Source organism: Hemiscyllium ocellatum, chromosome 3 (assembly GCF_020745735.1).
Source record: "Hemiscyllium ocellatum isolate sHemOce1 chromosome 3, sHemOce1.pat.X.cur, whole genome shotgun sequence".
NCBI lineage: Eukaryota > Metazoa > Chordata > Chondrichthyes > Orectolobiformes > Hemiscylliidae > Hemiscyllium > Hemiscyllium ocellatum.
The window spans coordinates 84862833-84880130 of record NC_083403.1 but is presented as its reverse complement, the minus strand read 5'-3'; the positions used below and the strand labels follow the sequence as shown (position 1 = coordinate 84880130).

At 40.0% G+C, this 17298-nt stretch overlaps 1 protein-coding gene across 3 annotated transcripts in view; it reads left to right on the top strand.

Annotated features, from left to right (window-relative positions):
* The first annotated feature begins 4876 nt into the window (after positions 1–4876).
* The window catches only part of LOC132833327 (ammonium transporter Rh type A-like), a 47322-nt gene continuing 34900 nt past the window's right edge, over positions 4877–17298 (top strand). The window contains exon 1 of one of the 3 annotated variants that reach the window (XM_060851514.1): positions 4877–5101. In XM_060851514.1, the coding sequence (XP_060707497.1) occupies positions 4927–5101 (175 nt within the window). In that variant the 5' untranslated portion in view covers positions 4877–4926. Of the gene's footprint in view, positions 5102–6213; positions 6296–17298 lie in introns of those variants that run through there. The other 2 variants (XM_060851505.1, XM_060851523.1) reach the window with 2 other exon arrangements.

Genomic DNA, 17298 nt, shown 5'->3' with positions numbered 1-17298 from the left:
TTTGCTTCGGTTCCCTCCCACAATACAAAAATGTACAGGTTAGGTGAATTGGCCATGCTAAATTGCTCATAGTGTTAGGTGAAGGGGTAAATGGGACTGAGTGGGTTGCTCTTTGGAGGGTTGGTGTGGACTTGTTGGGCCGAAGTGCTTGTTTCCACACTGTAAGTAATCTAAGCTCCAAGGCATAACTGTGAAGTGCTGAGCTGTTTTATAAATAAGTCTGAAATGTGCCATGATGATGTGGACAGAAGGTGCAGGTGGTCACTGCCATGACATGTGTCCTGCGATTTTGGGAAATGATGACCAAGATAAATGCTCGGTAAACTGCAGCCACCAGGTTACTGCTTGGTCTTTCAAGTCGGATTTGGCAGCATCTAGTTTCTGTCAGATAACTGGAAAAACTACAAGCTGTGTATTAGTGAGATAGGATTAATTAATAATGAAATGTTAATGCATGCAAATAGTTTCCTCCACTCACAAGAAGATTCTCATCCAACTATTAAACCTCAAAGGAAAAATCAGACATTTTTTCTCAACCCAAGAGTTTTATTTTTTCACTCTTGCTGCATTTTCCCGAACATTCCCTCCATTGCCCAGGTTGTTCAGAGTTTGTGAAAATACCACCAACTATTTAATCCCTGGCATTTACTTCCTTGCTTAGTCAACTCTATTATCTTGTCTCCTTTTGTAATTCATTTAAATTTACACTAGCATTGTTTGTAATCATTATATCTAACGTTCCATTCAAGCTTGCTGATTGACAAACACCATAGTCTGCCTGCATTGGAAAGTTGAGGACACACAGGTAAGCTGGAAAAGCCATCCTGAAATCCTGCAGGAGTTATTGGAATAGAGAAATAGCGTAAATCGCCAGTTCCCTCAACCGCTTCTATCCTTTGCTGAAAGCATTCTTAAAATGTTACATTGAATTTATACTTTATGATTTACCTTTCCCTTCAAGCTGATACTATTAAGAATAAAGATAAAATTATAAAAATTGTTCAACAAAAAAATTATAAAAATATGAGAATACAGCGATATTACAAAAAAATTATGAAATTTTAAGGACACACTTTCAAATATATTGTTTATTATTTTCATAACAATAAGTACAACATATTCCAGTAATATTCAATGTTTGGTATGTTCGCAATTTTTTAAATTGTGGTCTTGTTTTGTTATTGTACTCCGATATGGCTCTCCAAGGTATGGTCTCTGTGTTAATCTACAATGAACAATGTTGTGAAAATCAGGAAATCACTGCCTTCCAATAATAACAACTTTATTATAAGCTCTTCTTTTTAGCCATTTAGCTGTGTATGTTATGAAATTGTTTTGCAGTGTTGTAATGATTTATATATGAGTATTTTGAAGCATCCAGCACATTTCAGACTTTGGGAATTTTTTTCAATAATACAGTCTGTGGTAGTCCATGCCTGTCAACTCCATCAGATTTGATCTTCTTTTAGTTCCTCCCCAGTGCTTTCATTTAACTGCTCACCTCTGCACTTTATCCTCTGAGCCCCAGACGTACATATTTCATTTTAGTCTAGCATGGGATGTGTGCACCATTGCCAAGGTCAGCACTTGTTGCCCTCTCTGATTGCCCTTGAATTAATTAGTTGTCCAGGGCATTTTGAAGGCAGTTAAAAGTCAACCACATTGCTGCCGGTCTGGAGTCAGAATAGGCCAAACCAGGAAAGTACGGTATATTTTCTTCCCCAAAGGACATTAATGAACTATATGGGTTTTTAAGATGATTGACAGTTGTAACATGGTCTCCATAAGGCTAGCTTTTAATTTCAAATCTCATTGAATTGAAATTTCACCAGCTGCTGTGGTAGAATTCAATGCATTTCACAGAACATTAACCTGGAACTCTGTATTACTGATCCAGTGTTATTACCACTGAACCACTACTCTCCATAGTTGTGCTAGATGTCATCAGGCTCTGTCCCCACCATTGACTCTTGGTGATGGTGACCATAAATAGCCCCATCCCATTGTACCCAACTCTTATATGTTGAGTTTCTACCTATTCACAATTATTGACCTTTTCACATTCCAATATGCTGCCTCCAATCTGCACAAGTGACTTCCCCAATGTCCCCAAAACAGTGGTGTCCTGATAACTGTCATTTAGTTTCTGTAAGCTTGTCCTTCTATGTCATTCTAGACTACTACTTCAGGCTCTCGTCCTGCCACAGTCCAAGGTTCTGACAATGGTGTGTGATCATTTCCTGATCCATGTCATTCCCAGATTCATTATGAAAATTTGCACTGCATTTTCTTGCTTTCTAATATTCATCAGTTTTGGAGATTTAGCCAATATTTGAACATGTCAATAGCCTTCTCTGCTTCACCTACAATGTCACATCCCTCCATTCAATGAATCTTTCAATTAATCTTTCAATAGACGTTATCTGAGTCACCACTTTAGTCTGTTCTCCTTTAGATATGATAGCCGCATTCTACTCATCAGTATCATTCTACATATTGCAAACTAGCCCCTTATCTACTGTGCTCTGTTCTTCAACCCAGTTGAGCATGAGTATGTGTGGTACAGAGTGCCTTATATTAATTTCTCAGATTTAGAAATGATGTAAACCAATTCCAATTAAACAGGAAGTATGGATTTTAATAGTTTGACTACTATGCTAGAGAATCATTGTCTTATTATCTGTATTGTTGAGCGCAAATCTGAACCAGATCATTAAGGGCTAACGGTAAGTGCATTTGGACATGGCAACAAGCAGTTGAAGAAAATACATGTAAAACAGGCTCAGTGTAAAAGTAGCCTGTTTGGCTGGAAGGTAACTGCAATGACCTTTGATCCAGGCACATGGATTCAGGCACATAGGCTGCTGTCATTTCTGTGGCTGTTGCACTAAAAATATGCACAAAACTGAGGGAGGAATATACTCACCTGTAAGCCCTGGACCAGCATCAATCTCCAGCAGATGTTGAGCAGCTTCCTGTGTCGCTGAAAGTGTCGCTTTCAGCCCTCATGATGTGGCACCGACGCAAGAAACCCACAGTCACTTGGTTTCCATGAAATGCTGTGCAGCAGCGAGACGGGCAGTGGCACTATTATTTAGAGGAAGCAGTCAGAACATCAAACCATAATGTCTAGCATATCTAAAATGTAACATCTTCTTCAACTGGAACCATCAGGGCAATAAGATGTGTTCTCCACAATAGGTTCCTGTGTAGGTCTGGTTGTTTATTGCAGAACAGTACAAACAGAGGGTGCTGCTTAATTCTCAGTTATTTTGCTCTGTGAGAGCTGCAACTTTGCACCAAATTGGAAGAGGGCATTCTCCAGAAGGATCAGGACTTTCAGCATTACAGCACATTAGTATTGGCCAAAGTAACCCAGGCAGAACATCTTTGCAAACGTTGTCCAATGGAAATGATTTGCAAGATGTTATTTTTGGCTGTCTATAAACGCTTTAATACTGCTAAGGCCAGCATTTGCTAGGTATTTGCAACTGCAAAACACCTTAACGGTCTGATCTTTTTATGCTTTTCTTGTTTTGTAGAAGTTAAGGTTACAAACTGCTGGAAGCATTCAGAACACGTGATGTTCCTTCACTCAATTCTCACAAAGTTTCATGACAGCATAGGTGCTGTGGAAAGAATAGCTATCAGCCAGATAGAGTTAGAACATTGTGTGGCACTAACAATGGCTATTCTCTCCACATTCATTTTTGTAGTTTGCAGCGACAATGCAGGAATGTGGTAATACAAATATCTGAAACTTGTTATGCACTGGAGAGGGTGCTGAGGAGATTCACCAAGATGTTGCCTGGGTTGGAGCAATTCAGCTATGAAGAGAGGTTACTAGACTTGGATTTTTTTCTTTAAAGTGGAGAGACTGAGAGGGGATCTGTTTGAAGTTTATAAAATTATGAGGGAGATGAGCAGGGTGGATTGGAAGCAGCTGAGTTGAAGGGTCCATAACAAGGGAGTATAATTTTAAGGTTAGTGGCAGGAGTCTTAGAGGGAATTCTAGGAAATTCTTTTTTTATCCAGAGCATGGTGAGAATCTGTAATGCTTAGTCTGGGAGGGCAGTAGATGTGGGAATACTCGTAAAAGTTCATGGATGAGTTCTTTAAATGTCAAAGTATTCAAGGCTAATTGGCCAAGTGCTGGAAAGTGAGATTCATGTGGTTAGGTTGGTATAGACTCTTCTGTACTGCAAGGTTTTATGTTCTGATGACAGTTGCTTACAGGACTGATGGTGAAAAATAAACATCCCACTGGTTTTAATCAATGTATGTATCGAAAACTTTGCAATTTTGTAAATGTTGCTGATGTGTTGATTTTATAGATTTTCTTGCTGCTCTGCTTTCTTGTTCATCAATATTGTCCATTTATTTTTCCCAATTTCATTCTCAACAGCTCAAAATCATTTTAAACTCTATTTATGTCTTCATAGTTATTATCCTAACCTGTATGATGGTCACTACTACTATACAAGTTCAATTTCTTTTTTTGATTGTTAGCACAATTCCCATCTGTTTTTGCATTTGGATTAGAATTTAATATTCATTTTTCAGAAAAAGAAATTAAGCAAAGCCATATTATTTGTTGATTTTTTTAAGGAAATTTGTTTTGCAAAGTGTGAATGCAGAACGCTTCTCACATTTTGCTTTTATGCCCAATTTGCAATATTTTCTGGGGGCCCAACCTTACTCCTTAGAAATTTAGATGATTATTAGTATTTCCTTTGTAAAATACTACAAAATGGAAGTATCCAGCAAAGGAGATATAGCTGCTTGCCAGTTGGTCCCACCCTTTTGTTGTGGGTGTGAACTACCAACAGTTTTATTCTCCACCTATCAGTTTGCAGTTATTAAAAGTCACTTTTAAACTCAACAGTAGATCTCAGAAAGTTTGCTCAGATAAAGAAAAACTGCAAGATGCCTGCGTCATATTCTACCAATATGCGTTTTAAATTTCCTATTCTGGCAATTGCACTAGAAGCTGTGATCATTATTTTATATGGATTTTTTATTACCTATGATGATGGAGCTAATTCTAGACTTGCACCTAACAATACTGACAAAATGCAACAAGTCTACAAAATCTATCCAAGTGAGTATATCGAAAGTAAACATGCAATAATCTAAGCTTATGTTGTTACTTATTGTTGTGTGATACATATATAAAAATAAATGTATTTTTCTTTTGCAATAATATGATGATGTCCTTAAAGCCTGAAATATTATTTTTTTCTATGAAATACAGCTTTTTAAGTATAATTTGTCCAAGTATTCACATATTTTCTAAAAAAAATTCTTGAGTAAAACAAAAGTCATTTCCTATGGCATCATAAGAAAAGTATATAAAAAGGCTTACAAAAATATAGGCTTCTTTGTTTCAGAATTGTTTAATATCATCTTTGCTGTAACACAGAGATAAGCTTGTTTACTAATCTGCATTTATGGGAATGTTTAAATATTTTACTTCTTCATATTTGTATGGGGATACTCACAGAAGAATTTAAAATACAAGTCCTCAAATAAAATTGTTGTATAGTGAAATTGATGTGGCTTCACAGCCTGTGTTCTAAATACTGACAGGGCACTGTTCTTCATAACAAAAACAGAAATTGCTGGGACAGCTCAGCAATCGAGCAGCATCTGTGGAGAGAAAGCAGAGTTAATGTTTGGGTTCCAGTGACCCTTCTTTAGAAGTTTGTGTTTTTGTTTCTCAATTTCGGCATCCATAGCTCTTTGGGTTTTTTTCATTGTTTTTCATAAAATTGAAGCTTATGGTGCATTTCGACATTGCAAAGTTTGAAATTTTCTTTTTCACTAGTGGTTTTTCTTCCTAATTGTTAAAACATACATGCCTCTTCCTTAAAATGTAACTTAGTATTCATTAAAAATGAGTTACGTTAGATTTGCAATTGTGTGTATAAGGTATACAGTAGTTGTGTAAAATATTTAAGTCAAGTTATTTACTTGAGTCTCTAATAATTCAAGAATCCCTACAAACATGCCATTTGGCTCAAAAAATCCACACCAGTCCTCTAAAGAGTTATCTGCCCAACCCCAATACTCTGCACTTACCCCTAACCTATATATCCCTGTATCCTATGGGCAACTTTAAATAGCCAATTCACCTAACCTGCATATCTTTGGATTGTGGGAGAAAGCCCATACAGATATGGGGAGAATGTGCAAGCTCCACACAGTCAGTGACCCAAGATTGGAATTGAACTTGGGTCCCTGGCACTGTGAGGCAGCAGTGCTAGCCACTGAGCCACCATGCCACCCATTTAAGGTATGTTTGCACAAGAATAATCCAAATCCTGACTAAAGTTTGGAAGATACACTTTTTTTAAGTTGTTTGCAAATTCATGGCAAATTCCAGAAATACTGTACTTAAAAGCTAGAGATAAAAGTTAAAAATGCTGAACTCTGAAATTGAAAATAGAAATTATTGAAAGAGCCTGCCAGTATCTAAAAGTTTAGATTTATCTTAAATGTGTTCCTATTTCTGCTGTTGTGAACTTCTTGTTTTCATTTCTTGTATATAATTTTTTATGTAAATACATCTAAAACTACTCATTTAATGGAGAAACTACTTTCTGCAAGTTTATTCTTTAGTGTTAGTAATCCAATTATTATTCTAGTTTAGGTGTTTTTTACTGATGTTACATGATTTTATCCTCATTAGTTTGACTGGAATTACATTGAGCAAGCTGTACAACAGGTGAATGAACCATATGTTACCACGCAGCCAGTGAAATTACAAATTAACCCCACTGTCTTTATCAGTGCAGTTTTGTGCATGCATAAGTCTTCATTTTTGTTTGTAAAATATGATAAGATGTTGCAAAAGATATGAGATAAGCAGAACAATATTTAAACAAACTATGAATGTAAAGCCCACACTATTTATCCACTATTCACTCCAAGCTCTATGGATATTATATCATTGAAATGTTTCTGATACTCTATAACTTGTAATGAATAAAGTAGATGTTTGTGAGAAAATCTTCTTCAATGTCCTTGACGTAGAAATCTACGCCAACAGCATTTCATATGACTTAAAGAGGGTTCTGCAATATTTGAATGACAATTGCTTTATATTTGATTTCATTGCATGTTATTGGAAGAAAATGCTCTGCTTTTGTACACATTAATAATGGGTAGAACAAAGAAAAGGAGCACAAAGGAAGGCATAACAGAGCATTTCAACTACTTTCTCAGAACAATAATGTTATGATGATGAGTTTACAGGATTTAATAGAATTCACCAAAATCTCTAGGTTTTTCTTTATTCTTTCATGCCAAGACATAGGTGATCTAAGGGCTGGATATGACACCTGCAATGTGATGATGGATCTGACTGCTGGTTTGCAAAACAATTATTATTGCAACTTTTATATTAATGCAACCAAAATACCCAAGCTGATGGCATTTCACAATTTTAGCAAGGCTCATTTTCCATACCCTAAGTTACTGTCTAATAAATAAACCTTAAATACCTCAACGTATTGCAGATATTTCAACACAAATAAAACAGACCCTCAGTAATGACTTCTGATTTTTCATACCTAAAGTTTGAACTCCCCTTTCTGTCATTCCTCAACCTGTTCCACATTTCTGGCAACTTCTATATTTATCCATCAATCGGGAAATGGGAGTTGTTTCCTCAGTTTAGAATTCTTGCATCTGGTGTGAGTCTGTAAAATGCTGACCTAGTTGTCCCTCTCCAAGTTAAAGGAAAACTATTGTACTATGTAAAAAGGCATTTGAAGGTATTTGCGTTTAAATGTAATGAATAGCTTAAACTGACAATTGCCCTAAGATCCAGCACTTTGCACAAATGTAAAAGTTACAACAATGGTGTTTCAATTGGTCAGCAGTGGGATTGATAGTCACAATGCATGTGTCTTGTACATCCATTTTGGATCATCTATGTTTAAGATGAAATAATTGAAGGGCATGACTAAGGATATTGCTGAACTTTACTGTATCCTATAATCTAAATTTATTAATGTTATTACGCTAAGAAAACAATTTAAAGTTATATCTTCCTTTATTCTACACGACCTTAACAAATGGCAAAATCACTCCAACTTTTAAATATCAATGTAGACCTCTGCAAACTCCAGCTTAGACCTTGAACTTGGAATGATCCTTTCAAACCAAAATCCCTTTTACATACTGGATTTCTGCAAGCTATTACATTAAGAACAGGAGCATGCCATTTAGTTCCTCAAACTTATTACACCATACAGTGAAACCATGACCAATCTGATAGCTATATACTCGTTTTTTCTCTAACTCCTTGATAAACTTGATTGATTTTTTAAAAAATTCAATAACCTCAGTATTAATTTAACCAATCTGCATCAATTGATGTTGTTTGAGTGCGTTTTAAATTTCCATCACCCTTTGCATGAAAAGGTTTTTCATAATTACACCCCTGAATAGTTTGGTTATAATCTTTTGACTATGCTTCCTAGAAGTAGAGCCTCCAACTATTTTTTTTCAAATTGACAATTTCGTGAAAAGTAAAATTCTCCATCTTGTGTGACCATAACCCCAAATAATCCATTAGTCATTGAGAATTGTATAGTAATCTGTGATTAACGTGTCTACTTCCTAAATACGTAGATTTAAACATAGTAGATTCAAACATAGATTGCCAGATATCTTGGTAGAATGAGTACTTCTAAACTTTCCTGTGGCCCAAAGACATCTGTCAAATAAATGTAATCTGATTTTGACAAATATATATTCATAACATGAAAATCAAACTGGAATATTTTGTTAAACGTACGTTATTGCAACTTCATCCTGTTTTATAGAACAGACTGTAAACCTATAGAAATTAAGTCATAGCGTCCTCTTGTGGACAAGTTAGTATGAAGCTGTTAATTGAGTCTTCTGCAGAATGTATCAACAGATTGACAGAGAAGTTGTCAACATTTAAAAGTTCAATTCTATTAAGTATTAATGTTCTGTAGATATACATTCTCAATATTCAGTTTGTTCTGTTAGTAAATTTTCTTTGATAAATCAGTCTCATGATTCAAGACTGTGGCGAATTCAGCAGGGAACAATTGATCTCCATATTTAAAAAAACACAAAACCTGAACAAATTTGTTCAGGTCTCTGCATATAAATATATGTCACTCCTGGAAAGCCTAAGTGATATTGCAAGCCTGACCGATAATCTCATATTGATTTTTAGTGTAATTCTTATGGAATATTCAATATTTTTCTGCAAGTGTTCAGTCACAGAATCATATGTAATGTTAGACAGTTTTCTGTGGCAATCCTCTCAATGATATGAGCAATAGTGAGAAATCTGCGAAAATGTGGTGAGAATGAAAACAGTTGGATTCTTGATGTCACAGAAAAGATTTAAATTTACCCTTAAAGGTTCGATGTCTGGATGAGAACTTAGTTACAGCTAGGGCTCTATTTTCATGCATTTACATCTCATCATTGGCTCATCATCTTGCCCTATTTATTTTTAGCTTGTGATCTTCCCTCGTACTGGGGGGAAATAAAAGGGGATCGATTCCTGAATTGAAATTCTGGACGGTTAGCTGGGGAGTGCAACTTCTGATGTCTTCTCCAGGCTTTCATGTTGGCCATCATTCCCTAGCACTTCATTGTAACACCATGGGCAGGAGCACTTTAACTCTTCATCCACCAAGTTGGCATTGGCAAAGCACCAATCTCCACCACATCACCATGGCGATCTTGGATGAACCAATAAAACACTTCATCAATTCACCACTGAACTTTAAATTCATGGACGCCTTACATTGGAGTACACATGCTAGGTTGTTCTTCTAGCAGGGACACACCCATCTCATACAGGGGGCATCTCAACTATTTTAGCTCAGCACTCATACACACTTTGCACTAACTTGGATACTCACAGTACCTATGACCTGCTTTGTCTTTGATTTGATTTGATTTGATTTGATTTATTGTAATCACATGTACCTAAGTACAGTGAAAAGCTTTGTTTTGCGAGCATTGCAAGCAGATCATAGCAATCAAAGATATACAGATCATAGGGGGCTTAGACAGCGAAGAATGCAGGTTATGACTGCATAGGAGGTGCACAAAGCAAGATCAACATTAGCCAGATTAATATCATTTGAAGTTAGAGAATCTATTCATCAGTCTAATTACTGCAGGAAAGCTGTTGGTTTGTGTGTTCAAGCTTTTGCCTGACGGAAGAGATTGTCGGGAGGATTGCTAGGGTGGAAGGAGTCTTTGATGATGTTGGCAGCCTTTCTATGGCAGCAAGAAGTGTAAATGGAATTCATGGATGGGAGGTTGGCTTTCGTGATGATCTGGATTGTGCACACAACCTTCTGTAGTTTCTTACAGTCCTGGGCAGAGTGGTTGCCTTACCAGGCTGTTATGCACCTGGACAGTATGCTCTCAATGATGCCTCTGCAGAACTTGGTGACAGTCCTTATTGACATATCAAACGTATTAGCCACCTGAGGAAGAAAAGGCATTGTTATGTCTTCTTGACCATCACATCTACTGGGAAGTCCAGGACTGGTTGTCTGCTATCATCACTGCTAGAAATTTGACACTCTCAACACTGTCACCTCAGTTCCATTCATTTAGAGAGGGGCATGTCCTTCTCCTTTCTTCCTGAAGTCAATGATCTTGTGTTTGCTGACATTGAGAGAGAATGTTATCATTGCACCATGACACCATGCCTTCTATCTCCTTTCTGCATTCTGACCCACAGTGGCATCATCATCAAACTTGTAGGTGATGTTCATTCAGAATTTAGCTATACAGACATGGCTGTACAAGCAGTACAGTAACAGGCTCAGAACACAACCTTGGAGGGCTCCAGTATTGAGGGTTATTGTGGATTATCACTGATTATGGTCTGTGGATCAGTAAGCTGAGGATCCTGTTGAAGAGGGTGGAGCTGAGTCCTAGGTCTGAGTTTTTAGTCTGATGGGGGGAATATTGTGTTGAAGATGGATCTGTAGTCAATGAGTAGGAGTCTGACTTAGGTGTCCTTTTTATCCAGATGTTCTAGAGCTGGGGAAATGTTGTCCACTGTGGACCTGTTATTTTGGTGGGCAAATTGCAGGAGATCGAGACAGGCTGGGAGGGAATGACCAGTCTCTCGACACTTCATGATTATGGAGGTCAGAGCCACTGGGTAGTAGTTTTAGATTAGATTAGATTACTTACAGTGTGGAAACAGGTCCTTCGGCCCAACAAGTCCACACCGACCCGCTGAAGCGCAACCCACCCAGACCCATTCCCTTACATTTACCCCTTCACCTAACACTATGGGCAAGTTAGCATGGCCAATTCACCCAACCTGTACATCTTTGGATTGTGGGAGGAAACCGGAGCACCCGGAGGAAACCCACGCAGACATGGGGAGAATGTGCAAACTCCACACAGTCAGTCACCTGAGGTGGGAACTGAACCCGGGTCTCTGGCGCTGTGAGGCAACTGTGCCACCGTGCTTCCCTTTTGTATGGTTTTCTTAACTTTTGCACAGACAGAAAACTAAGCAACTTGTCATGGTTGCCAGTACTAAGTAGTCAATGAAGTAGGCAATATATAATACAGCACCACGCCATATCTATGTCCTTCCTATGACACGTGCGAGCAGCTTATATTGTAAACACATTCCCTGTGCTTCAATTGAATGGCCATGTCTGAAAGTCTCATGGGATTAAGTCCTTGGTCAGGTGAATACACCTCATGCCACATTCAGATGAAGGTATCATCCAATCTCAGTATAAAGGGGTCAGTCATGGTCAGTCAAACAGTGAAGTCAAACCAGTCTGATGATTACAATTATGTCAATCAGGATGCTGTGAAGATGTCAATCCAGGTGATTGCAGTGGTATGACGGAAGGGTTTGAATATGATCAAAGTAGATGGAAGAGCTCTGTGTAATGATCCCAGATGAAGAAAAATGGTGAGCTGTCACCAATGAGTAGTAGGAAGCACAGAGAGCAGGACAGTTAGTAACTGGGGAGGTTGGGACGGGTGAGAGCTATTTCCATTAGGAAATATGCTGCATGCAATATTGAGAGTTGTAGACCATAAGTCGAGGTCAGGGGAGTGTGCAATGGTAGAGTTAGAATGAGTGTGAGGTAGCAGTAAGAAGATGTCAACAGTTAATCTTGTGGAATGAAGAAGGACATGACAGTGAAAACTGCATTGACCTGGGGTGGCTATCTCTGTCCAGAGTGACCAAAGAAGGTGTCAACGTGGACCCCACCAGAGGGCCGCTGCCCTGAGCTTGACATGTATGTTCAAACCGTCAGGAAATATATAAATGCCAGATTCATCAGCCGTACGCATAAGGTAGAGCAAAACATCACCCGTTCACAATGCAATGCCATCCAGGCTCTCAAAATCAATCACAACATTGTCATCAAACCAGCAGATAAAGGAGGAGCCATTGTCATTCAAAATAGAGCAGATTACTGTAAGGAAGTGTACTGACAAATGAACAACCAGGAACACTACAGGCAACTACCAGCTGATCCGACCAAAGAGCACACCCGTGAATTAATCACATTGATCAGAACTGGATCCAGCCCTTCAGAGATCCCTACGCGCCCTCATCCCACGTACTTCCTGTGTAGGCGACTTTTATTGCCTTCCAAAAGTACACAAAGCCAACGCACCAGGATGTCCCATCGTATCGGGCAATGGGACCCTATGTGAGAATCTCTCCGGCTATGTTGAAGGCATCGTGAAACCTATTGTACAGGGATCCCAGTTTCTGTTGCAACACTATGGATTTCTTACAAAAACTCAGCACCCATGGACCAGTTGAACCGGGAACATTCCTCGTCACAATGGACGTTTCCACACCCTACACCAGCATCTCCCACAATGATGGCATCGTGGCAACAGCCTCAGTACTCAACACCAGCAACTGCCAATCTCCGAACACCGTCCTACACCTCATCTGCTTTATCCTCGATCACAACGTCTTCACATTTAACAACTAGTTCTTCATCCAGACTCATGGAACAGCCATGGGGACCAAATTTGCACCCCAACATTTTTATGCATAGGTTCAAACAAAACTTCTTCTCTATGCAGGATCTCCAACCAACACTATACACCAGGTACACTGATGACATTTTCTTCCTCTGGACCAATGGCAAGGAATCATTGATAAAATTACAAAGTGATATCAACAAGTTTCATCCCATCATCAAACTCACCATGGACTACTCTCGACTGTCTGTCTCATTCTTGGACACATGCATCTCCATCAAGGATGGACACCTCAGCACCACACTCTACCGCAAATCCACAGACTACCTCACAATGTTACACTTCTTCAGCTTCCACCCAAACATATTAAAACATCCATCTCTTATGGACAAGTCCTATGCATACACCGGATCTGCTCAGATGAGGAAGAACGTGACAGACACCTGGAAGTACCCAGGGATGCTCTCACAAGAATGGGGTACAATGCCCAACTCATCAACCTCCAGTTCCAATGTGCCACAGCAAGGAACTGTAATGACCTCCTCAGGAGACAGCCACGTGCTGCAACTGACAGGGTACTCTTCATTGTCCAGTATTTCCCAGGAGCTGAAAAACTACGCCATGTTCTTCATGACCTGCAACACATTATCAATGAGGATGAGCACCTCACCAAGACCTTCCCCACACCTCCACTACTTGCCTTTAAACAACTGCCAAACCTCAAACAGATCATTGTTCGTAGCAAGCTGCCCGGCTCTCAGGACAACTCCATACAACCCTGTCATGGTAGGCATTTCAAGACATATTAGAGTGTGGACATAGATACCACCATTATCCGTGGGGACACCTCCCACCTTGTACATGTCAGGTATTCATGTGACTCAGCCAACGTTGTCTATCTTATACGTTGCAGGCAAGGATGCCCTGAGGCATGGTACATTGGGGAAACTGAGCAAAGGCTACGATAACGGATGAATAAGCGCCACACAACAATCAACAGATAGGAGGGTTTCCTCCCAATTGGGGAACACTTCAGTGCTCCAGGACATTCGACCTCAGACCTTCGGGTGACCATCCTCCAAGGTGGACTTCGGGAGAGCCAGCAGCAAAAAGTAGCCGAGCAGAGGCTGATAGCTAAGTTCGGTATCCATAGGGAGGGCCTCAACTGGAACCTTGGGTTCATGTCACATTACAGGTGACCACCATTGCACTATACACGCACACAGATATTCCTACACACACACACACACACACACACACACACACTCCTATACACACATACACATGGACACACATATACACAGACGCGCACACAGACACCCACACACACCCTTACAGACACACACACACACTCCCACAATCAGACATGCACTTCCTCACAGACTTAAGACACTCTGCACGCACTACACACACACATACACTTTCTCACACTCACAATCCCTTGAGCCCAGTCCCTCCAATCGCCCCCTTGAGCCCGCCCCTCCAATCGCCACCTGGACAGAACCCCAGTGGTCCTCACCTACCACCCCACCAACCTCCATATACATTGTATCATCCGTCGTCACTTCCGCCACCTCCAAAACGGACCCCACCACCAGAGATATATTTCCCTCCCCTCCCCTATCAGGTTCCGAAAAGATCACTCCCTCCGTGACTCCCTCGCCAGGTCGACACCCCCCACCAACCCAACCTCCACTCCCGGCACCTTCCCCTCAACCGCAAGAAATGCAAGACTTGCGCCCACACCTCCCCCAAGGGATTCTTCCAGATCCGCCACAAATTCACCTGCACCTCCATACACATCATTTACTGCATCCGCTGCACCCGATGTGGCCTCGTCTATATGTGACTTGCGGATCGTTTCAGAGAACACCTCTGGGACACCCGGACCAACCAACCGAACCACCCCGTGGCTCAACACTTCAACTCCCCCTCCCACTCTACCAAGGACATGCAGGTCCTTGGACTCCTCCATCGCCAGACCATAGCAACACGACGGCTGGAGGAAGAGCGCCTCATTTTCCCCCTAGGAACCCTCCAACCACAAGGGATGAACTCAGATTTCTCCAGTTTCCTCATTTCCCCTCCCCCCACCTTATCTCAGTCAAATCCCTCGAACTCAGCATCGCCTTCCTAACCTCTCCGCCCCCACTCCCACTCCGGCCTATCACCCTCACCTTGACCTCCTTCCACTTATCGCATTTCCAATGTCCCTCCCCCAAGTCTCTCCTCCCTACGTTTTATCTTATCCTGCTGGACACACTTTCCTTATTCCTGAATAAGGTCTCATGCCCATAACGTTGATTCTCCTGCTCCTTGGATGCTGCCTGACCTGCTATGCTTTTCCAGCAACACATTTTCAGCTCTGTTCTCCAGCATCTGCAGTCCTCACTTCCTCCACAATCCCCAACCCAGACAGACACACACACACACACACACACACACAGACAAAGACCCACATGCACACATATATTTTGTGGGGTGAATTTGTATTTGCAAAATTACGTTGTACTTTGCTCAAAAACTGCATGAATTTATGTAAAACTCTGTTATCTCACTTTTTAGATTAGAATCAATCTAAACATTATGGCATAGACAAAGAACGCAGGGGGCTAACACCTTCAACATATTGTCTAGCTAACACTCATTGTTAACAGCTAACCTGAGAATGCAACTTTTTAAAAAAAGGTTTTGTGATTTACACATGAAAGAAGTGAAACTATCATGGTTTTCAAACAGATGAAAGACTCAACAGACAATCAATTTTTCAATGTATAATTTCAGTTACATCACACTGTAAATTTTTGCTATAAATTCTGTGTTAGGATTGAGCCCTCCACTACCACCTGATGAAGGAGCGTCGCTCCGAAAGCTAGTGTGTTTCTAATTAAACCTGTTGGACTATAACCTGGTGTTGTGTGATTTTTAACTTTGTACACCCCAGTCCAACACCGGCATCTCCAAAGCTGTCCAGGTTGGCAGTGTCTAGAGCTGTGTTCTCATTGGTTGTCCTAAGAGGATAATCCTCCTGTCCATTATCCCATCTACCAGAATTTCATATTCCTTTTCTCAGCTATTTATTTCAAGTTGTGATTGTATAAACCATTTGGAATGGTTGTTCCTGATTTGCAGAATTTGAGGTGGTTCACAGCTGAGATTTAAATATGGCACCCACAGCATGAGTGTTGGGAGATCCTGATGGCAGTGAGCATCTCTGTCTCTGCTCACAAAATTATACAAGAGGTGTGCTATAGAGGCCAGTTGCATAATTAATCAGGTGAGCAGCAGAATATTGCATGAGAAAGGCTCTAGGGCTTACAAAGGGAAACCTTCCATGAAACTCCCTAAAACTGATACTGAGGAGTCTCAGCCCTATCTCTGAGTTTTGCCAGTAAAACCTAATTAAGCATAGCTAATGGACAGAAAGCTGAAAGGACAAGCTATTTCAATATGATTGAAGGAGATGGAAGAGCTCTGAGTAATGATGCCAGATGAAGGAAAAATGGTGAGGTGTCACCAGTGAGTAAGTAGAAAACACAGAGAGTAGGACAGTTAGTAACTTGGGAAGCTGGGGCAGGTGAGAGCTATTTCCATTAGGAAATATGGTGCATGCAATGGTGATCAACCAAGCACTGGGACTTACAGCATCAGCACTGAAATGCATATACCATATCATTCACTTGTGCAGGACATTGTTTTTGATTGATGGCAGCATCCTAGTAGTTGAAAATACCATTTGGGTTTCTACTGCATCTTAGCAGTGGAACTGGACAACTTTTGAGAAACCTCACCTTTCCAGGATTATTTGAGGTAGACTGGGCACTTTTCTATTTTATTTCTCCAAGAGTCTATTAGAGCTAAGGTTGTGCCAGTTTTCATATCCAAGAGTACAGAAAATGCTCAAGTGGTATACTTATCACAAATAAGAGAGTACTATGCAGAACAAGACTGGGCAAACTATTTGTTCGATTACTAATTTATGCCATGATTTGCACTGCATTTGTTCTGAAGTCTGGAGAATTCTTCCATTTTTTTTCATTGCTGCTGTATTTCCTCAATAGTTGACCACACTATAAAGAATACCTGCTTGAAACATGCCCATATTGTAAACCCACTCAAGGATAAGTGTTTCATGAGTACAATGAATAATGGCACCAAACATGTAGTGGATTTTTTTGATCATCCAGTTTCTGAAAATGAGGAGTTTGTCATTATGCATGGTTTTAATTTTGATGCTCCTATTCACATCAAATTAGAAGAGGTATTATTGAAGATTTTACCTCCACCATTCTTTGC